Source organism: Salvelinus alpinus, chromosome 7, assembly GCF_045679555.1.
Source record: "Salvelinus alpinus chromosome 7, SLU_Salpinus.1, whole genome shotgun sequence".
Taxonomy (NCBI): domain Eukaryota; kingdom Metazoa; phylum Chordata; class Actinopteri; order Salmoniformes; family Salmonidae; genus Salvelinus; species Salvelinus alpinus.
This window is the reverse complement of record NC_092092.1, coordinates 17,117,284-17,141,682: the sequence shown is the minus strand read 5'-3', so window position 1 is coordinate 17,141,682 and position 24,399 is coordinate 17,117,284. Positions and strand designations below refer to the sequence as shown.

Below are 24,399 nucleotides of genomic sequence, written 5' to 3'. Positions count from 1 at the left end.
GTAGTGGTAGCAGCTGACATGCAGGACATTATCAGAACATTATCAGAACATTAGTAGTAGTGGTAGCAGCTGACATGCAGGACATTATCAGAACATTAGTAGTAGTGGTAGCAGCTGACATGCAGGACATTATCAGAACATTAGTAGTAGTGGTAACAGCTGACATGCAGAACATTATTAGAACATTAGTAGTAGTGGTAACAGCTGACATGCAGGACATTATCAGAACATTAGTAGTAGTGGTAACAGCTGACATGCAGGACATTATCAGAACATTATCAGAACATTAGTAGTAGTGGTAACAGCTGACATGCAGAACATTATCAGAACATTAGTAGTAGTGGTAGCAGCTGACATGCAGAACATTATCAGAACATTATCAGAACATTAGTAGTAGTGGTAACAGCTGACATGCAGAACATTATCAGAACATTAGTAGTAGTGGTAGCAGCTGACATGCAGAACATTATCAGAACATTATCAGAACATTAGTAGTAGTGGTAGGAGCTGACATGCAGATCATTATCAGAACATTATCAGAACATTAGTAGTAGTGGTAACAGCTGACATGCAGATCATTATCAGAACATTATCAGAACATTAGTAGTAGTGGTAGCAGCTGACAAGCAGAACATTATCAGAACATTAGTAGTAGTGGTAGCAGCTGACAAGCAGAACATTATCAGAACATTAGTAGTAGTGGTAGCAGCTGACATGCAGAACATTATCAGAACATTAGTAGTAGTGGTAGCAGCTGACATGCAGAACATTATCAGAACATTATCAGAACATTAGTAGTAGTGGTAGCAGCTGACATGCAGAACATTATCAGAACATTAGTAGTAGTGGTAGCAGCTGACATGCAGGACATGATCAGAACATTATCAGAACATTATCAGAACATTAGTAGTAGTGGTAGCAGCTGACATGCAGGACATGATCAGAACATTATCAGAACATTATCAGAACATTAGGAGTAGTGGTAGCAGCTGACATGCAGAACATTATCAGAACATTAGTAGTAGTGGTAGCAGCTGACATGCAGAACATTATCAGAACATTAGTAGTAGTGGTAACAGCTGACATGCAGAACATTATCAGAACATTAGTAGTAGTGGTAGCAGCTGACATGCAGGACATTATCAGAACATTATCAGAACATTAGTAGTAGTGGTAGCAGCTGACATGCAGAACATTATCAGAACATTATCAGAACATTAGTAGTAGTGGTAGCAGCTGACATGCAGAACATTATCAGAACATTAGTAGTAGTGGTAGCAGCTGACATGCAGGACATGATCAGAACATTATCAGAACATTATCAGAACATTAGTAGTAGTGGTAGCAGCTGACATGCAGGACATGATCAGAACATTATCAGAACATTATCAGAACATTAGTAGTAGTGGTAGCAGCTGACATGCAGGACATGATCAGAACATTATCAGAACATTATCAGAACATTAGTAGTAGTGGTAGCAGCTGACATGCAGAACATTATCAGAACATTAGTAGTAGTGGTAGCAGCTGACATGCAGAACATTATCAGAACATTAGTAGTAGTGGTAACAGCTGACATGCAGAACATTATCAGAACATTAGTAGTAGTGGTAGCAGCTGACATGCAGGACATTATCAGAACATTAGTAGTAGTGGTAGCAGCTGACGAATAGAACATTATCAGAACATTAGTAGTAGTGGTGGCAGCTGACATGCAGAACATTATCAGAACATTAGTAGTAGTGGTAGCACCTGACATGCAGGACATTATCAGAACATTAGTAGTAGTGGTAGCAGCAGGCATGCAGAACATTATCAGAACATTAGTAGTAGTGGTAACAGCTGACATGCAGAACATTATCAGAACATTAGTAGTAGTGGTAACAGCTGACATGCAGAAAATTATCAGAACATTATCAGAACATTAATAGTAGTGGTAGCAGCTGACATGCAGGACATTATCAGAACATTAGTAGTAGTCGTAGCAGCTGACATGCAGAACATTATCAGAACAATAGTAGTAGTGGTAGCAGCTGACTTGCAGAACATTATCAGGACATTATCAGAACATTAGTAGTAGTGGTAGCAGCTGACATGCAGAACATTATCAGAATATTATCAGAACATTAGTAGTAGTGGTAGCAGCTGACATGCAGGACATTATCAGAACATTAGTGGTAACAGCTGACATGCAGAACATTATCAGAACATTATCAGAACATTAGTAGTAGTGGTAGCAGCTGACATGCAGAACATTATCAGAACATTAGTAGTAGTGGTAGCAGCTGACATGAGGAACATTATCAGAACATTATCAGAACATTAGTAGTAGTGGTAACAGCTGACATGCAGGACATTATCAGAACATTAGTAGTAGTGGTAACAGCTGACATGCAGGACATTATCAGAACATTAGTAGTAGTGGTAACAGCTGACATGCAGAACATTATCAGAACATTATCAGAACATTAGTAGTAGTGGTAGCAGCTGACATGCAGAATATTATCAGAACATTATCAGAACATTAGTAGTAGTGGTAACAGCTGACATGCAGAACATTATCAGAACATTAGTAGTAGTGGTAACAGCTGACATGCAGAACATTATCAGAATATTATCAGAACATTAGTAGTAGTGGTAACAGCTGGCATGCAGAACATTATCAGAACATTAGTAGTAGTGGTAGCAGCTGACATGCAGGACATTATCAGAACATTAGTAGTAGTGGTAACAGCTGACATGCAGAACATTATCAGAACATTAGTAGTAGTGGTAACAGCTGGCATGCAGAACATTATCAGAACATTAGTAGTAGTGGTAGCAGCTGACATGCAGAACATTATCAGAACATTATCAGAACATTAGTAGTAGTGGTAGCAGCTGACATGCAGAACATTATCAGAACATTAGTAGTAGTGGTAGCAGCTGACATGCAGGACATGATCAGAACATTATCAGAACATTATCAGAACATTAGTAGTAGTGGTAGCAGCTGACATGCAGGACATGATCAGAACATTATCAGAACATTATCAGAACATTAGTAGTAGTGGTAGCAGCTGACATGCAGGACATGATCAGAACATTATCAGAACATTATCAGAACATTAGTAGTAGTGGTAGCAGCTGACATGCAGAACATTATCAGAACATTAGTAGTAGTGGTAGCAGCTGACATGCAGAACATTATCAGAACATTAGTAGTAGTGGTAACAGCTGACATGCAGAACATTATCAGAACATTAGTAGTAGTGGTAGCAGCTGACATGCAGGACATTATCAGAACATTAGTAGTAGTGGTAGCAGCTGACGAATAGAACATTATCAGAACATTAGTAGTAGTGGTGGCAGCTGACATGCAGAACATTATCAGAACATTAGTAGTAGTGGTAGCACCTGACATGCAGGACATTATCAGAACATTAGTAGTAGTGGTAGCAGCAGACATGCAGAACATTATCAGAACATTAGTAGTAGTGGTAACAGCTGACATGCAGAACATTATCAGAACATTAGTAGTAGTGGTAACAGCTGACATGCAGAAAATTATCAGAACATTATCAGAACATTAATAGTAGTGGTAGCAGCTGACATGCAGGACATTATCAGAACATTAGTAGTAGTCGTAGCAGCTGACATGCAGAACATTATCAGAACAATAGTAGTAGTGGTAGCAGCTGACTTGCAGAACATTATCAGGACATTATCAGAACATTAGTAGTAGTGGTAGCAGCTGACATGCAGAACATTATCAGAATATTATCAGAACATTAGTAGTAGTGGTAGCAGCTGACATGCAGGACATTATCAGAACATTAGTGGTAACAGCTGACATGCAGAACATTATCAGAACATTATCAGAACATTAGTAGTAGTGGTAGCAGCTGACATGCAGGACATTATCAGAACATTAGTAGTAGTGGTAACAGCTGACATGCAGGACATTATCAGAACATTAGTAGTAGTGGTAACAGCTGACATGCAGAACATTATCAGAACATTATCAGAACATTAGTAGTAGTGGTAGCAGCTGACATGCAGAATATTATCAGAACATTATCAGAACATTAGTAGTAGTGGTAACAGCTGACATGCAGAACATTATCAGAACATTAGTAGTAGTGGTAACAGCTGACATGCAGAACATTATCAGAATATTATCAGAACATTAGTAGTAGTGGTAACAGCTGGCATGCAGAACATTATCAGAACATTAGTAGTAGTGGTAGCAGCTGACATGCAGGACATTATCAGAACATTAGTAGTAGTGGTAGCAGCTGACATGCAGAACATTATCAGAACATTAGTAGTAGTGGTAACAGCTGGCATGCAGAACATTATCAGAACATTAGTAGTAGTGGTAGCAGCTGACATGCAGAACATTATCAGAACATTATCAGAACATTAGTAGTAGTGGTAGGCGGACATGCAGGACATTATCAGAACATTAGTAGTAGTGGTAGCAGCTGACATGCAGAACATTATCAGAACATTAGTAGTAGTGGTAGCAGCTGACATGCAGAACATTATCAGAACATTAGTAGTAGTGGTAACAGCTGACATGCAGGACATTATCAGAACATTATCAGAACATTAGTAGTAGTGGTAGCAGCTGACATGCAGGACATTATCAGAACATTATCAGAACATTAGTAGTAGTGGTAGCAGCTGACTTGCAGAACATTATCAGAACATTAGTAGTAGTGGTAGGCGGACATGCAGGACATTATCAGAACATTAGTAGTAGTGGTAGCAGCTGACATGCAGAACATTATCAGAACATTAGTAGTAGTGGTAGCAGCTGACATGCAGAACATTATCAGAACATTAGTAGTAGTGGTAACAGCTGACATGCAGGACATTATCAGAACATTATCAGAACATTAGTAGTAGTGGTAGCAGCTGACATGCAGGACATTATCAGAACATTATCAGAACATTAGTAGTAGTGGTAGCAGCTGACTTGCAGAACATTATCAGAACATTATCAGAACATTAGTAGTAGTGGTAGCAGCTGACATGCAGGACATTATCAGAACATTAGTAGTAGTGGTAGCAGCTGACTTGCAGAACATTATCAGAAAATTATCAGAACATTAGTAGTAGTGGTAGCAGAAGACCTGCAGAACATTATCAGAACATTATCAGAACATTAGTAGTAGTGGTAACAGCTGACATGCAGGACATTATCAGAACATTATCAGAACATTAGTAGTAGTGGTAACAGCTAACATGCAGAACATTATCAGAACATTATCAGAACATTATCAGAACATTAGTAGTAGTGGTAGCAGCTGACATGCAGGACATTATCAGAACATTATCAGAACATTAGTAGTAGTGGTAGCAGCTGACATGCAGAACATTATCAGAACATTAGTAGTAGTGGTAGCAGCTGACATGCAGAACATTATCAGAACATTAGTAGTAGTGGTAGCAGCTGACATGCAGGACATTATCAGAACATTATCAGAACATTAGTAGTAGTGGTAGCAGCTGACATGCAGGACATTATCAGAACATTAGTAGTAGTGGTAGCAGCTGACGAATAGAACATGATCAGAACATTAGTAGTAGTGGTAGCAGCTGACATGCAGAACATTATCAGAACATTAGTAGTAGTGGTAGCAGCTGACGAATAGAACATGATCAGAACATTAGTAGTAGTGGTAACAGCTGACATGAGGAACATTATCAGAACATTAGTAGTAGTGGTAACAGCTGACATGAGGAACATTATCAGAACATTAGTAGTAGAGCGTGGAATATAAAAGGATGACCATATTATCGGACGAGACACTGGCAAGGCTGTGCAATAGTAACAAGAATATAAAGGCTGTGCTATAGTAACAAGAATATAAAGGCTGTGCAATAGTAACAAGAATATAAAGGCTGTGCAATAGTAACAAGAATATAAAGGCTGTGCTATAGTAACAAGAATATAAAGGCTGTGCTATAGTAACAAGAATATAAAGGCTGTGCTATAGTAACAAGAATATAAAGGCTGTGCTATAGTAACAAGAATATAAAGGCTGTGCTATAGTAACAAGAATATAAAGGCTGTGCTATAGTAACAAGAATATAAAGGCTGTGCTATAGTAACAAGAATATAAAGGCTGTGCTATAGTAACAAGAATATAAAGGCTGTGCTATAGTAACAAGAATATAAAGGCTGTGCTATAGTAACAAGAATATAAAGGCTGTGCTATAGTAACAAGAATATAAAGGCTGTGCTATAGTAACAAGAATATAAAGGCTGTGCTATAGTAACAAGAATATAAAGGCTGTGCTATAGTAACAAGAATATAAAGGCTGTGCTATAGTAACAAGAATATAAAGGCTGTGCTATAGTAACAAGAATATAAAGGCTGTGCTATAGTAACAAGAATATAAAGGCTGTGCAATAGTAACAAGAATATAAAGGCTGTGCTATAGTAACAAGAATATAAAGGCTGTGCTATAGTAACAAGAATATAAAGGCTGTGCAATAGTAACAAGAATATAAAGGCTGTGCTATAGTAACAAGAATATAAAGGCTGTGCTATAGTAACAAGAATATAAAGGCTGTGCTATAGTAACAAGAATATAAAGGCTGTGCTATAGTAACAAGAATATAAAGGCTGTGCTATAGTAACAAGAATATAAAGGCTGTGCTATAGTAACAAGAATATAAAGGCTGTGCAAAAGTAACAAGAATATAAAGGCTGTGCAAAAGTAACAAGAATATAAAGGCTGTGCAATAGTAACAAGTATATAAAGGCTGTGCTATAGTAACAAGAATATAAAGGCTGTGCTATAGTAACAAGAATATAAAGGCTGTGCTATAGTAACAAGAATATAAAGGCTGTGCTATAGTAACAAGAATATAAAGGCTGTGCTATAGTAACAAGAATATAAAGGCTGTGCTATAGTAACAAGAATATAAAGGCTGTGCAATAGTAACAAGAATATAAAGGCTGTGCTATAGTAACAAGAATATAAAGGCTGTGCAATAGTAACAAGAATATAAAGGTTGTGCAATAGTAACAAGAATATAAAGGCTGTGCTATAGTAACAAGAATATAAAGGCTGTGCTATAGTAACAAGAATATAAAGGCTGTGCTATAGTAACAAGAATATAAAGGCTGTGCTATAGTAACAAGAATATAAAGGCTGTGCAATAGTAACAAGAATATAAAGGCTGTGCTATAGTAACAAGAATATAAAGGCTGTGCTATAGTAACAAGAATATAAAGGCTGTGCAATAGTAACAAGAATATAAAGGCTGTGCTATAGTAACAAGAATATAAAGGCTGTGCTATAGTAACAAGAATATAAAGGCTGTGCTATAGTAACAAGAATATAAAGGCTGTGCAATAGTAACAAGAATATAAAGGCTGTGCAATAGTAACAAGAATATAAAGGCTGTGCAATAGTAACAAGAATATAAAGGCTGTGCAATAGTAACAAGAATATAAAGGCTGTGCAATAGTAACAAGAATATAAAGGCTGTGTAATAGTAACAAGAATATAAAGGCTGTGCTATAGTAACAAGAATATAAAGGCTGTGTAATAGTAACAAGAATATAAAGGCTGTGCAATAGTAACAAGAATATAAAGGCTGTGCAAAAGTAACAAGTATATAAAGGCTGTGCTATAGTAACAAGAATATAAAGGCTGTGCTATAGTAACAAGAATATAAAGGCTGTGCTATAGTAACAAGAATATAAAGGCTGTGCTATAGTAACAAGAATATAAAGGCTGTGCTATAGTAACAAGAATATAAAGGCTGTGCAATAGTAACAAGAATATAAAGGCTGTGCTATAGTAACAAGAATATAAAGGCTGTGTAATAGTAACAAGAATATAAAGGCTGTGCAATAGTAACAAGAATATAAAGGCTGTGCAAAAGTAACAAGAATATAAAGGCTGTGCAAAAGTAACAAGAATATAAAGGCTGTGCAATAGTAACAAGGATATAAAGGCTGTGCGATAGTAACAAGAATATAAAGGCTGTGCTATAGTAACAAGAATATAAAGGCTGTGCTATAGTAACAAGAATATAAAGGCTGTGCTATAGTAACAAGAATATAAAGGCTGTGCTATAGTAACAAGAATATAAAGGCTGTGCTATAGTAACAAGAATATAAAGGCTGTGCAATAGTAACAAGAATATAAAGGCTGTGCTATAGTAACAAGAATATAAAGGCTGTGCAATAGTAACAAGAATATAAAGGCTGTGCTATAGTAACAAGAATATAAAGGCTGTGCTATAGTAACAAGAATATAAAGGCTGTGCTATAGTAACAAGAATATAAAGGCTGTGCTATAGTAACAAGAATATAAAGGCTGTGCTATAGTAACAAGAATATAAAGGCTGTGCTATAGTAACAAGAATATAAAGGCTGTGCTATAGTAACAAGAATATAAAGGCTGTGCTATAGTAACAAGAATATAAAGGCTGTGCTATAGTAACAAGAATATAAAGGCTGTGCTATAGTAACAAGAATATAAAGGCTGTGCAATAGTAACAAGAATATAAAGGCTGTGCTATAGTAACAAGAATATAAAGGCTGTGCAATAGTAACAAGAATATAAAGGCTGTGCAATAGTAACAAGAATATAAAGGCTGTGCTATAGTAACAAGAATATAAAGGCTGTGTAATAGTAACAAGAATATAAAGGCTGTGCTATAGTAACAAGAATATAAAGGCTGTGCAACAGTAACAAGAATATAAAGGCTGTGCTATAGTAACAAGAATATAAAGGCTGTGCTATAGTAACAAGAATATAAAGGCTGTGCAATAGTAACAAGAATATAAAGGCTGTGCTATAGTAACAAGAATATAAAGGCTGTGCAATAGTAACAAGAATATAAAGGCTGTGCTATAGTAACAAGAATATAAAGGCTGTGCAATAGTAACAAGAATATAAAGGCTGTGCAATAGTAACAAGAATATAAAGGCTGTGCAAAAGTAACAAGAATATAAAGGCTGTGCTATAGTAACAAGAATATAAAGGCTGTGCAATAGTAACAAGAATAAAGGCTGTGCAATAGTAACAAGAATATAAAGGCTGTGCAATAGTAACAAGAATATAAAGGCTGTGCTATAGTAACAAGAATATAAAGGCTGTGTAATAGTAACAAGAATATAAAGGCTGTGCAATAGTAACAAGAATATAAAGGCTGTGCAAAAGTAACAAGTATATAAAGGCTGTGCTATAGTAACAAGAATATAAAGGCTGTGCTATAGTAACAAGAATATAAAGGCTGTGCTATAGTAACAAGAATATAAAGGCTGTGCTATAGTAACAAGAATATAAAGGCTGTGCTATAGTAACAAGAATATAAAGGCTGTGCAATAGTAACAAGAATATAAAGGCTGTGCTATAGTAACAAGAATATAAAGGCTGTGTAATAGTAACAAGAATATAAAGGCTGTGCAATAGTAACAAGAATATAAAGGCTGTGCAAAAGTAACAAGAATATAAAGGCTGTGCAAAAGTAACAAGAATATAAAGGCTGTGCAATAGTAACAAGTATATAAAGGCTGTGCTATAGTAACAAGAATATAAAGGCTGTGCTATAGTAACAAGAATATAAAGGCTGTGCTATAGTAACAAGAATATAAAGGCTGTGCTATAGTAACAAGAATATAAAGGCTGTGCTATAGTAACAAGAATATAAAGGCTGTGCTATAGTAACAAGAATATAAAGGCTGTGCAATAGTAACAAGAATATAAAGGCTGTGCTATAGTAACAAGAATATAAAGGCTGTGCAATAGTAACAAGAATATAAAGGCTGTGCTATAGTAACAAGAATATAAAGGCTGTGCTATAGTAACAAGAATATAAAGGCTGTGCTATAGTAACAAGAATATAAAGGCTGTGCTATAGTAACAAGAATATAAAGGCTGTGCTATAGTAACAAGAATATAAAGGCTGTGCTATAGTAACAAGAATATAAAGGCTGTGCTATAGTAACAAGAATATAAAGGCTGTGCTATAGTAACAAGAATATAAAGGCTGTGCTATAGTAACAAGAATATAAAGGCTGTGCTATAGTAACAAGAATATAAAGGCTGTGCTATAGTAACAAGAATATAAAGGCTGTGCAATAGTAACAAGAATATAAAGGCTGTGCTATAGTAACAAGAATATAAAGGCTGTGCAATAGTAACAAGAATATAAAGGCTGTGCAATAGTAACAAGAATATAAAGGCTGTGCTATAGTAACAAGAATATAAAGGCTGTGTAATAGTAACAAGAATATAAAGGCTGTGCTATAGTAACAAGAATATAAAGGCTGTGCAACAGTAACAAGAATATAAAGGCTGTGCTATAGTAACAAGAATATAAAGGCTGTGCTATAGTAACAAGAATATAAAGGCTGTGCAATAGTAACAAGAATATAAAGGCTGTGCTATAGTAACAAGAATATAAAGGCTGTGCAATAGTAACAAGAATATAAAGGCTGTGCTATAGTAACAAGAATATAAAGGCTGTGCAATAGTAACAAGAATATAAAGGCTGTGCAATAGTAACAAGAATATAAAGGCTGTGCAAAAGTAACAAGAATATAAAGGCTGTGCTATAGTAACAAGAATATAAAGGCTGTGCAATAGTAACAAGAATATAAAGGCTGTGCAATAGTAACAAGAATATAAAGGCTGTGCAATAGTAACAAGAATATAAAGGCTGTGCTATAGTAACAAGAATATAAAGGCTGTGCTATAGTAACAAGAATATAAAGGCTGTGCTATAGTAACAAGAATATAAAGGCTGTGCTATAGTAACAAGAATATAAAGGCTGTGCTATAGTAACAAGAATATAAAGGCTGTGCAATAGTAACAAGAATATAAAGGCTGTGCTATAGTAACAAGAATATAAAGGCTGTGCAATAGTAACAAGAATATAAAGGCTGTGCAATAGTAACAAGAATATAAAGGCTGTGCTATAGTAACAAGAATATAAAGGCTGTGTAATAGTAACAAGAATATAAAGGCTGTGCTATAGTAACAAGAATATAAAGGCTGTGCAACAGTAACAAGAATATAAAGGCTGTGCTATAGTAACAAGAATATAAAGGCTGTGCTATAGTAACAAGAATATAAAGGCTGTGCAATAGTAACAAGAATATAAAGGCTGTGCTATAGTAACAAGAATATAAAGGCTGTGCAATAGTAACAAGAATATAAAGGCTGTGCTATAGTAACAAGAATATAAAGGCTGTGCAATAGTAACAAGAATATAAAGGCTGTGCAATAGTAACAAGAATATAAAGGCTGTGCAAAAGTAACAAGAATATAAAGGCTGTGCTATAGTAACAAGAATATAAAGGCTGTGCAATAGTAACAAGAATAAAGGCTGTGCAATAGTAACAAGAATATAAAGGCTGTGCAATAGTAACAAGAATATAAAGGCTGTGCTATAGTAACAAGAATATAAAGGCTGTGTAATAGTAACAAGAATATAAAGGCTGTGCAATAGTAACAAGAATATAAAGGCTGTGCAAAAGTAACAAGTATATAAAGGCTGTGCTATAGTAACAAGAATATAAAGGCTGTGCTATAGTAACAAGAATATAAAGGCTGTGCTATAGTAACAAGAATATAAAGGCTGTGCTATAGTAACAAGAATATAAAGGCTGTGCTATAGTAACAAGAATATAAAGGCTGTGCAATAGTAACAAGAATATAAAGGCTGTGCTATAGTAACAAGAATATAAAGGCTGTGTAATAGTAACAAGAATATAAAGGCTGTGCAATAGTAACAAGAATATAAAGGCTGTGCAAAAGTAACAAGAATATAAAGGCTGTGCAAAAGTAACAAGAATATAAAGGCTGTGCAATAGTAACAAGTATATAAAGGCTGTGCTATAGTAACAAGAATATAAAGGCTGTGCTATAGTAACAAGAATATAAAGGCTGTGCTATAGTAACAAGAATATAAAGGCTGTGCTATAGTAACAAGAATATAAAGGCTGTGCTATAGTAACAAGAATATAAAGACTGTGCTATAGTAACAAGAATATAAAGGCTGTGCAATAGTAACAAGAATATAAAGGCTGTGCTATAGTAACAAGAATATAAAGGCTGTGCAATAGTAACAAGAATATAAAGGCTGTGCTATAGTAACAAGAATATAAAGGCTGTGCTATAGTAACAAGAATATAAAGGCTGTGCGATAGTAACAAGAATATAAAGGCTGTGCTATAGTAACAAGAATATAAAGGCTGTGCTATAGTAACAAGAATATAAAGGCTGTGCTATAGTAACAAGAATATAAAGGCTGTGCTATAGTAACAAGAATATAAAGGCTGTGCTATAGTAACAAGAATATAAAGGCTGTGCTATAGTAACAAGAATATAAAGGCTGTGCTATAGTAACAAGAATATAAAGGCTGTGCTATAGTAACAAGAATATAAAGGCTGTGCAATAGTAACAAGAATATAAAGGCTGTGCTATAGTAACAAGAATATAAAGGCTGTGCAATAGTAACAAGAATATAAAGGCTGTGCAATAGTAACAAGAATATAAAGGCTGTGCTATAGTAACAAGAATATAAAGGCTGTGTAATAGTAACAAGAATATAAAGGCTGTGCTATAGTAACAAGAATATAAAGGCTGTGCAACAGTAACAAGAATATAAAGGCTGTGCTATAGTAACAAGAATATAAAGGCTGTGCTATAGTAACAAGAATATAAAGGCTGTGCAATAGTAACAAGAATATAAAGGCTGTGCTATAGTAACAAGAATATAAAGGCTGTGCAATAGTAACAAGAATATAAAGGCTGTGCTATAGTAACAAGAATATAAAGGCTGTGCAATAGTAACAAGAATATAAAGGCTGTGCAATAGTAACAAGAATATAAAGGCTGTGCAAAAGTAACAAGAATATAAAGGCTGTGCTATAGTAACAAGAATATAAAGGCTGTGCAATAGTAACAAGAATATAAAGGCTGTGCAATAGTAACAAGAATATAAAGGCTGTGCAATAGTAACAAGAATATAAAGGCTGTGCTATAGTAACAAGAATATAAAGGCTGTGCAATAGTAACAAGAATATAAAGGCTGTGCTATAGTAACAAGAATATAAAGGCTGTGCAATAGTAACAAGAATATAAAGGCTGTGCAATAGTAACAAGAATATAAAGGCTGTGCTATAGTAACAAGAATATAAAGGCTGTGCTATAGTAACAAGAATATAAAGGCTGTGCAATAGTAACAAGAATATAAAGGCTGTGCAATAGTAACAAGAATATAAAGGCTGTGCAATAGTAACAAGAATATAAAGGGGTGATAAAACAACATATATGAGTACTGGTTGGGGGAAGAAGAGAGAAGAGAAAAGGATGAGAAGAAGAGGAGAAATGAAATAAGAAGAAGAGATATGGAGTGATGAAGAGGAGAAGAAGATATATGGAGCGATGAACAGGAGAGAAGAGATATGAGATGGCGAGAAGAAGAAAAAGAGAGATGGAGAGAAGAAGACGAGAGATGGGGAGAAGGAGAGAAGGACAAGAAGAGACAATATGTCTGGTTTCATGAGGAATGGGAGATAAGAGGAAGGGAGGGAAGATGAGGAAGAGGAAGGAGGATAAAAGGAAGGGAAGGAGAGAGAAGGACAAAAGGAAGGGAAGGAGAGAGAAGAGAGGAGGACAAAAGGAAGAAGAGTAGGAAAGAAAAGAAAGAATTACCTGATGTCGTGTGGTAGACCACCCTGGTCAAGACTGTAGTTAATAACAGCTAGCTTGCATAATGTCTTCAGATTAGGACCTGGTACAGGAGACATAAACACCTTTAAGATGATGAGTCACAGGAGGTATCATAGGGTTAGGGTTAGGAGGAGGTATCATAGGGTTAGGGTTAGGAGGAGGTATCATAGGGTTAGGGTTAGGAGGAGGTATCATAGGGTTAGGGTTAGGAGGAGGTATCATAGGGTTAGGGTTAGGAGGAGGTATCATAGGGTTAGGGTTAGGGGGAGGTATCATAGGGTTAGGGTTAGGAGGAGGTATCATAGGGTTAGGGTTAGGAGGAGGTATCATAGGGTTAGGGTTAGGAGGAGGTATCATAGGGTTAGGGTTAGGAGGAGGTATCATAGGGTTAGGGTTAGGGGGAGGTATCATAGGGTTAGGAGGAGGTATCATAGGGTTAGGAGGAGGTATCATAGGGTTAGGGTTAGGAGGAGGTATCATAGGGTTAGGGTTAGGAGGAGGTATCATAGGGTTAGGAGGAGGTATCATAGGGTTAGGAGGAGGTATCATAGGGTTAGGGTTAGGGGGAGGTATCATAGGGTTAGGGTTAGGAGGAGGTATCATAGGGTTAGGGTTAGGGTTAGGAGGAGGTATCATAGGGTTAGGGGGAGGTATCATAGGGTTAGGGTTAGGGGGAGGTATCATAGGGTTAGGGTTAGGGGGAGGTATCATAGGGTTAGGGTTAGGAGGAGGTATCATAGGGTTAGGGTTAGGAGGAGGTATCATAGGGTTAGGGTTAGGAGGAGGTATCATAGGGTTAGGGTTAGGGGGAGGTATCATAGGGTTAGGGTTAGGGGGAGGTATCATAGGGTTAGGGTTAGGAGGAGGTATCATAGGGTTAGGGGGAGGTATCATAGGGTTAGGGTTAGGGGGAGGTATCATAGGGTTAGGGTTAGGAGGAGGTATCATAGGGTTAGGGTTAGGAGGAGGTATCATAGCTCTAATATAATCATTCACACAAAGACACACAGAGAGAGTCAATTTATTTGAGCTATTAAACATCTTTAGTAGAAGGTCAGAGGGGGGGTAGAGTTCAGACTGATTCAGTAGAAGGTCAGAGGGGGGGTAGAGTTCAGACTGATTCAGTAGAAGGTCAGAGTGGGGGTAGAGTTCAGACTGATTCAGTAGAAGGTCAGAGGGGGGGTAGAGTTCAGACTGATTCAGTAGAAGGTCAGAGGGGGGGTAGAGTTCAGACTGATTCAGTAGAAGGTCAGAGGGGGGGTAGAGTTCAGACTGATTCAGTAGAAGGTCAGAGTGGGGGTAGAGTTCAGACTGATTCAGTAGAAGGTCAGAGGGGGGGTAGAGTTCAGACTGATTCAGTAGAAGGTCAGAGTGGGGGTAGAGTTCAGACTGATTCAGTCGAAGGTCAGAGGGGGGGTAGAGTTCAGACTGATTCAGTCGAAGGTCAGAGGGGGGGTAGAGTTCAGACTGATTCAGTAGAAGGTCAGAGGGGGGGTAGAGTTCAGACTGATTCAGTAGAAGGTCAGAGGGGGGGTAGAGTTCAGACTGATTCAGTAGAAGGTCAGAGTGGGGGTAGAGTTCAGACTGATTCAGTAGAAGGTCAGAGTGGGGGTAGAGTTCAGACTGATTCAGTCGAAGGTCAGAGGGGGGGTAGAGTTCAGACTGATTCAGTCGAAGGTCAGAGGGGGGGTAGAGTTCAGACTGATTCAGTAGAAGGTCAGAGGGGGGGTAGAGTTCAGACTGATTCAGTAGAAGGTCAGAGGGGGGGTAGAGTTCAGACTGATTCAGTAGAAGGTCAGAGTGGGGGTAGAGTTCAGACTGATTCAGTAGAAGGTCAGAGGGGGGGTAGAGTTCAGACTGATTCAGTAGAAGGTCAGAGGGGGGGTAGAGTTCAGACTGATTCAGTAGAAGGTCAGAGGGGGGGTAGAGTTCAGACTGATTCAGTAGAAGGTCAGAGTGGGGGTAGAGTTCAGACTGATTCAGTAGAAGGTCAGAGGGGGGGTAGAGTTCAGACTGATTCAGTAGAAGGTCAGAGGGGGGGTAGAGTTCAGACTGATTCAGTAGAAGGTCAGAGTGGGGGTAGAGTTCAGACTGATTCAGTCGAAGGTCAGAGGGGGGGTAGAGTTCAGACTGATTCAGTAGAAGGTCAGAGGGGGGGTAGAGTTCAGACTGATTCAGTAGAAGGTCAGAGGGGGGGTAGAGTTCAGACTGATTCAGTAGAAGGTCAGAGGGGGGGTAGAGTTCAGACTGATTCAGTAGAAGGTCAGAGTGGGGGTAGAGTTCAGACTGATTCAGTAGAAGGTCAGAGTGGGGTAGAGTTCAGACTGATTCAGTAGAAGGTCAGAGGGGGGGTAGAGTTCAGACTGATTCAGTAGAAGGTCAGAGGGGGGGTAGAGTTCAGACTGATTCAGTAGAAGGTCAGGGGCGGGTACAATACAATTCAGACTGATTCAGTAGAAAGTTAGCTTGTTAAAGGTGGTACCAATAGGATTTGTCATATTTTTGTATTGTATTTTCTGAAAATCAGTAATAGTGGAATGATGGTGTTTGACAGTATTACTTAACCGCCAGTGTTGTGATTGGCTGTAATATTTGGCTATTTATTTCTCCAATGCCGGAGCAGCATCTGTTGTCAAAATGAGAAAGCTGTTCTGACCTTGTGTTTGTGTCTAGTGGAAATCGCTGTAATCGCTGAAATCGCTGTAATTTCCTGGTTGCTAAAACTCTGAGAAAACAAGCACTGAATAGTGTATGGAATCATTGTACCATCTAAATTGCAGTGAAATACATTTTCAATAACAAAAAAATATCATTTTTACAGCCTTTTGAAGCTGGCGGACCAAAACAGAAAGTAAAAGCCTCAAGCGTGTGCAAGTAGAAATACTGGTGTTCAAAAGAGCAGAAAGTAAGAGCAGAAAGTAAATAAAAACAAAATGGGGATGAGGTAGGTAGATTGGGTGGGCTATGTACAGCTGCAGTGATCGTTTAGCTGCTCAGATAGCTGATGTTTAAAGTTAGTGAGGGAGATATAAGTCTCCATCCAGCTTCAGTGATTTTTGCAGTTCGTTCCAGTCATTGGCAGCAGAGAACTGGAAAGAAAGGCGGCCAAAGGAGGTGTTGGCTTTGGGGATGACCAGTGAGATATACCTGCTGGAGCGCGTGCTACGGGTGGGTGTTGTTTTTGTGACCAGTGAGCTGAGATAAGGCGGAGCTTTACCTAGCATAGACTTATAGATGACCTGGAGCCAGTGGGTCTTGCGTGACGAATATGTAGCGAGGGCCAGCCAACGAGAGCATACAGGTCGCAGTGGTGGGTAGTATATGGGGCTTTGGTGACAAAATGGATGGCACTGTGATAGTAAGAAAGTCAGTTTTACGAGGGTATGTTTGGCAGCGTGAGTGAAAGGAGGCTTTGTTGCGAAATAGGAAGCCGATTCTAGATTTCATTTTGGATTGGAGATGCTTAATATGAGTCTGGAAGGAGAGTTTACAGTCTAGCCAGATACCTAGGTACTTGTAGTTGTCCACATATTCTATGTCAGAACCGTCCAGAGTAGTGATGCTAGGTGAGTCTGCCGATAAGAATACGTTGATTGACAGAGTCGAAAGCCTTGGCCAGGTCAATGAAGACGGCTGCACAGTACTGTCTTTTATCGATGGCGGTTATGATGAAGTGCACCCGTGACCAGCTCGGAAACTGGATTGCACAGCGGAGAAGGTACGGTGGGATTCAAAATGGTCAGTGATCTGTTTGTTAACTTTGCTTTCGAATAATTTAAAAAGGCAGGGCAGGATGGATATAGGTCTATAACAGTTTGGGTCTACAGTGTCTCCCTCTTTGAAGAGGGGGATGACTGCGGCAGCTTTCCAATCTTTAGGAATCTTGGGCGATACGAAAGAGAGGTTGAACAGACTAGTAATAGGGGTTGCAACAACGGCGGCGGATCATTTTAGAAAGAGAGGGTCCAGATTGTCTAGCACGGCTGATTTGTACGGGTCCAGGATTTGTAGCTCTTTCAGAACATCTGCTAACTGGATTTGGGTGAAGAAGAAGCTGGGGGGGCTTGGGCGAGTAGCTGTGGGGGGTGCAGTGCTGTTGACCGGGGAAGGGGTAGCCAGGAGGAAAGCATGGCCAGCCGTAGCAAAATGCTTATTGAAATTCTCAATTATAGTGGATTTATCGGTGGTGACAGTGTTTCCTATCTTCAGTGCAGTGGGCAGCTGGGAGGAGATGTTCTTGTTCTCCATGGACTACAGTGTCCCAGAACTTTTTTGAGTTTGCGTTGCAGGAAGCAAATTTCTGCTTGAAAAAGCTAGCCTTGGCTTTTCTAACTGCCTGTGTATATTGGTTTCTAGCTTCCCTGAAAAGTTGCATATCACGGGGGCTGTTTGATGCTAATGCAGATAGCCATAGGATGTTTTTGTGTTGGTTAAGGGCAGTCAGGTCTGGAGAGAACCAAGGGCTATATCTGTTCCTGGTTCTACATTTCTTGAATGGGGCATGCTTATTTAAGATGGTGAGGAAGGCATTTAAAAAACATAACCAGGCCTCCTCTACTGACGGGATGAGATCAATATCCTTCCAGGATACCCGGGCCAGGTCGATTAGAAAGGCCTGCTCGCTGAAGTGTTTCAGGGAGAGTTTGACAGTGATGAGTGGAGGTCGTTTGACTGCTGACCCATTACGGATGCAGGCAATGAGGCAGTGATCGCTGAGATCTTGGTTAAAAACAGCAGCGGTGTATTTAGAGGGCAAGTTGGTTAGGATGATATCTATGAGGGTGCCCGTGTTTACGGCTTTGGGGTGGTACCTGGTAGGTTCATTGATAATTTGTGTGAGATTGAGGGCATCAAGCTTAGATTGTAGGATGGCTGGGGTGTTAAGCATGTTCCAGTTTAGGTCACCTAACAGCACGAGCTCTGAAGATAGATGGGGGGCAATCAGTTCACATATGGTGTCCAGAGCTCAGCTGGGGGCAGAGGGTGGTCTATAGCAGGCGGCAACGGTGAGAGACTTGTTTTTAGAGAGGTGGATTTTTAAAAGTAGAAGCTCGAATTGTTTGGGTACAGACCTGGATAGTAAGACAGAACTCTGCAGGCTATCTTTGCAGTAGATTGCAACACCGCCCCCTTTGGCCGTTCTATCTTGTCTGAAAATGTTGTAGTTGGGGATGAAAATGTCAGAATTTTTGATGGTCTTCCTAAGCCAGGATTTAGACATGGCTAGAACATCCGGGTTGGCAGAGTGTGCTAAAGCAGTGAATAAAACAAACTTAGGGAGTAGGCTTCTAATGTTAACATGCATGAAACCAAGGCTTTTACGGTTACAGAAGTCAACAAATGAGTGCGCCTGGGGAATAGGAGTGGAGCTAGGTACTGCAGGGCCTGGATTCACCTCTACATCACCAGAGGAACAGAGGAGGAGTAGGATGAGGGTACGGCTAAAAGCTATGAGAATTGGTCGTCTAGAACAAAGAGTAAAAGGACGTTTCTGGGTCAGTTTCTGACTGACTTGTCTAGTTAAATAAAGGTTAAGTTTAAAATAAAATCAAATAAATTGGCAAGGACTAGGGAGTTATTTTTTAGGATGAAAAGAAACGGAATAGAACGAGGCAAAATTCTAGAGAAAAACCTGGTTCAGTCTGCTTTCCACCAGACACAGGGAGACAAATTCACCTTTCAGCAAGACAATAACCTAAAACACAAGGCCAAATAGAGTTGCTTACCAAGACGACATTGACTGTTCCTGAGTGGCCTAGTTACAGTTTTGATTTAAATCGTCTTGAAAATCTATTGAATAATTGGACATGTCTGTCTAGCGATGTAGGTGTTCTGTAGGTGTTCACTAAGGCCAGGCCATTCACTCTCATTCACTCATTGTTTATTTCACTTTTGTTTATTATCTATTTCACTTTCTTTGGCAATGTAAACATATGTTTCCCATGCCAATAAAGACCTTTGAATTGAGAGAGTGAGTGAGCACGAGAAAGACAGAGGGGATACTTACTGAAGTCTAGTATGTAGAGGTCAGAATGATCCATGAGGTTAAACTCATCTCCCATCCCCTGTTCTGGACATGGGCTGTAGAGAAGAGACAACATGTTAGTTACACTGCTGCCCCAGACATGGAGCCCCTGTTCACTGTCCCTCTCTCTCCCTCAGACACACTGCTGCCCCAGACATGGAGCCCCTGTTCACTGTCCCTCTCTCTCCCTCAGACACACTGCTGCCCCAGACATGGAGCCCCTGTTCACTGTCCCTCTCTCTCCCTCAGACACACTGCTGCCCCAGACATGGAGCCCCTGTTCACTGTCCCTCTCTCTCCCTCAGACACACTGCTGCCCCAGACATGGAGCCCCTGTTCACTGTCCCTCTCTCTCCCTCAGACACACTGCTGCTCCAGACATGGAGCCCCTGTTCACTGTCCCTCTCTCTCCCTCAGACACACTGCTGCTCCAGACATGGAGCCCCTGTTCACTGTCCCTCTCTCTCCCTCAGACACACTGCTGCTCCAGACATGGAGCCCCTGTTCACTGTCCCTCTCTCTCCCTCAGACACACTGCTGCTCCAGACATGGAGCCCCTGTTCACTGTCCCTCTCTCTCCCTCAGACACACTGCTGCTCCAGACATGGAGCCCTTGAGGCTGGAGCCCCACACACACACTGGACAACACACACACGCACACACACTAGACAACACACACACGCACACACACTAGACAACACACACACACACACACTAGACAACACACACACACACACACTGGACAACAAACACACACACACACTGGACAACAAACACACACACACACTAGACAACACACACACACTAGACAACACAGACACACACACACTGGACAACAAACACACACACCACACCAGACAACACACACACACACAAACACAGGACAACACACACACACACAAACACAGGACAACACACACACACACAGGACAACACACACACACACACAGGACAACACACAGGACAATACACACACAGGACAATACACACACAGAACAACACACACACACACACACACACACACACACACACACACACACACACACAGGAAAACAAACACACACACACACACACACTGGACACAACTACTACTACTACTACTACTACTACTACTAAACACAACTACTACTATTACTAAACACAACTACTACTACTATGTGTACTACAAACTACTACTACACACCACACACCACTACTACTACACACTACTACTACTAGTATGTGTACTAAACCCTAGTACATGTACTAAACACTACTACTACTACTACTACGTGTACGAAACAATACTACATGTACTAAACACTATATTTAACTACTACTACTAAAACACGACTACTCTGTGTACTAAACAATACTACCACTATGGGTACTAAACACCACTACTACTAAACACAACAACTACTACTACTACTACTACTACTAAACACAACTACTACTACTACTAAACACAACTACTACTACTACTACTACTACTAAACACAACAACTACTACTACTACTACTAAACACAACAACTACTACTACTATTACTAAACACAACTACTACTACTATGTGTACTACAAACTACTACTACTACTATGTGTACTACAAACTACTACTACACACCACTACTACTACTACTAGTATGTGTACTAAACACTACTACATGTACTAAACACTACTACTACTACTACTACTACGTGTACTAAACAATACTGCATGTACTAAACATAATATTTAACTACTACTACTGCTAACTACTATTACTACTAAACACCACTACTACTACCAATACTACTACTACTAAACACTAATACAACTACTACTATTAAAAACAACTACTACTACTACTGTACATAGCCCATCTATAATTTAGCCCAAACAACTACCTCTCCCCCTACTGTATTTATTTATTTATTTTGCTCCTTTGCACCCCATTATTTCTATTTCTACTTTGCATATTCTTCCACTGCAAATCTACCATTCCAGTGTTTTACTTGCTATACTGTATTGTATTTATTTCGCCACCATGGCCTTTTTTTGCCTTTACCTCCCTTATCTCACCTCACTTGCTCACATTGTATATAGACTTATTTTTCTACTGTATTATTGACTGTATGTTTTGTTTATTCCATGTGTAACTCTGTGTTGTTGTTTGTGTCGAACTGCTTTGCTTCATCTTGGCCAGGTCGCAGTTGTAAATGAGAACTTGTTCTCAACTAGTCTACCTGGTTAAATAAAGGTGAAATACATAAAAACAATAAAAATAAACACTACTACTACAACGTGTACAAAAACTACTACTATAAACTATACACTACTACAACAACACAACATCATACTACTACTACTACTCACCACTACTACACACCACTACTACGCACCACTACAACTACTACTACTAATACAGACCACTACACGGCACTACTACTACTACTACCACTACACACCACTACTACTACTACACACCACCACACACCACTACTACTACTACTACTACACGGCACTAATACACGGCACTACTACTACCACTACACACCACTACTACTACTACTACTACTACTACTACTACACGGCACTACTACTACTACTACCACTACACACCACTACTACTACTACTACTACTACTACTACTACTACACGACACTACTACTACTACACGACACTACTACTACTACTACTACTACTACTACTACTACTACTACTACTACTACTACACGGCACTACTACTACCACACGGCACCACTACTACTACACGGCACCACTACTACTACTACACACCACTACTACTACTACTACTACTACTACTACACGGCACTACTACTACTACACACCACTACACACCACTACTACGCACTACTACTACTACTACTACACACCACTACTACTACAAATACACACCACTACTACTACTAATACACACCACTACTACTACTACACACCACTACTACACGGCACCACTACTACCACTACACACCACTACACACCACTACTACTACTACTACTACTACACACCACTACTACTAATACACACCACTACTACTACTAATACACACCACTACTACCACTAGACACCACCACTACTACACACCACTACTACTACTACACACCACTACTACTACTACTACTACACACCACTACTACTACTACTACTACACACCACTACTACACACCACTACTACACACCACTACTACTACTACACGGCACTACTACTACTACTACACACCACTACTACTACTAATACACACCACTACTACTACTACACACCACTACTACTAATACACTACCACTACCACTACTAAACACCACTACTACTACACACTACTAAACACTACTAATACTACTACACACTACTAACACTATCACACAATACTAAACACTACTAATATTACGTGTACAACACACTACTACCACTGATATGTGTACTAAGCACTAATAACACTATGTGTACTAAACACTACTACTACGTGTACTAAACACTACTACACACTACTCCTACTACTATGTTTACTAAACACTACTATGTGTACTAAACAAAACTACTACTACATGTACAAAAATGACAACCACTACTAATGTGTGTACTTAACACTAATACGTGTACAAAACACTACTACCACTAATATGTGTACTAAGCACTAATACCACTATGTGTACTAAACACTACTAACACTAAGGGTACTAAACACTACTACTACTACTATGTGTACTAAACACCACTACTACTAAGGGTACTAAACAATACTACTACTACTAGTAGTACTAAACACCACTACTAGTAGTACTAAACACAACTACTACTACTACTACTACGACTACCAATATGTGTACTAAACACTACTACTACATACTCCTTCTACTACTATGTGTGCTAAACACTACTACGTGTACTAAACACTAATTCTACTGTGTGTACTAAAAACAACTGCTGCTACTACTACGTTACTAAACAATACTACTACTACTACATGTACTAAACACTACTACTACTACCACGTGCACTAAACACTACTAACACGTGAACTAAACACTTCCACTACGTGTACAAAACACTACTACAGCTATTAATATGTGTACTAAACACTACTACTACTACGTACACTAAACACTACTACGTGTACTAAACACTACTATGACTACTAAGGTTCATAAACACTACTACTACTGTGTGTACTAAACACTACTACTACTAAGTGTACTAAACACTACTACTACGATGTATACTAAACACTACAACGTGCACTAAACACTACTACGACTACGTGTACTAAACACTACTACTATGTGTACTAAACACTACTACTACTACTAGGTATACTAAACACTACTACGTTACTAAACACTATTATGTGTACTAAACACTACTACGACTATGTGTACTAAACACTAGTACTACTATGTGTACTAAACACTACTACTACTATGTGTACTAAACAATACTACTACTACTAGTACTAAACACTACTACTACTAGTACTAAACACTACTACTATGTGTACTAAACAATACTACTACTAATACGTGTACTAAACCCTACTACTACTACTAGGTATACTAAACACTACTAGGTATACTAAACACTACTATGTGTACTAAACACTACTACGGCTATGTGTACTAAACACTACTATGGCTACATGTACTAAACACTACTATGGCTACATGTACTAAACAATACTACTACTATTACGTCT

At 38.9% G+C, this 24,399-nt stretch overlaps 1 protein-coding gene across 5 annotated transcripts in view; it reads right to left on the bottom strand.

Moving 5' to 3' along the window:
- The window catches only part of klhdc3 (kelch domain containing 3), an 83,415-nt gene that overhangs the window by 3,364 nt on the left and 55,652 nt on the right, over positions 1-24,399 (bottom strand). For all 5 annotated transcript variants that reach the window (XM_071409292.1, XM_071409296.1, XM_071409295.1 and 2 more), the window contains 2 exons: positions 19,708-19,781; positions 13,683-13,761 (listed from right to left, as the gene is read on the bottom strand). In XM_071409292.1, coding sequence (XP_071265393.1) covers positions 13,683-13,761; positions 19,708-19,781 — 153 coding nt within the window. The remainder of the gene's footprint in view (positions 1-13,682; positions 13,762-19,707; positions 19,782-24,399) is intronic.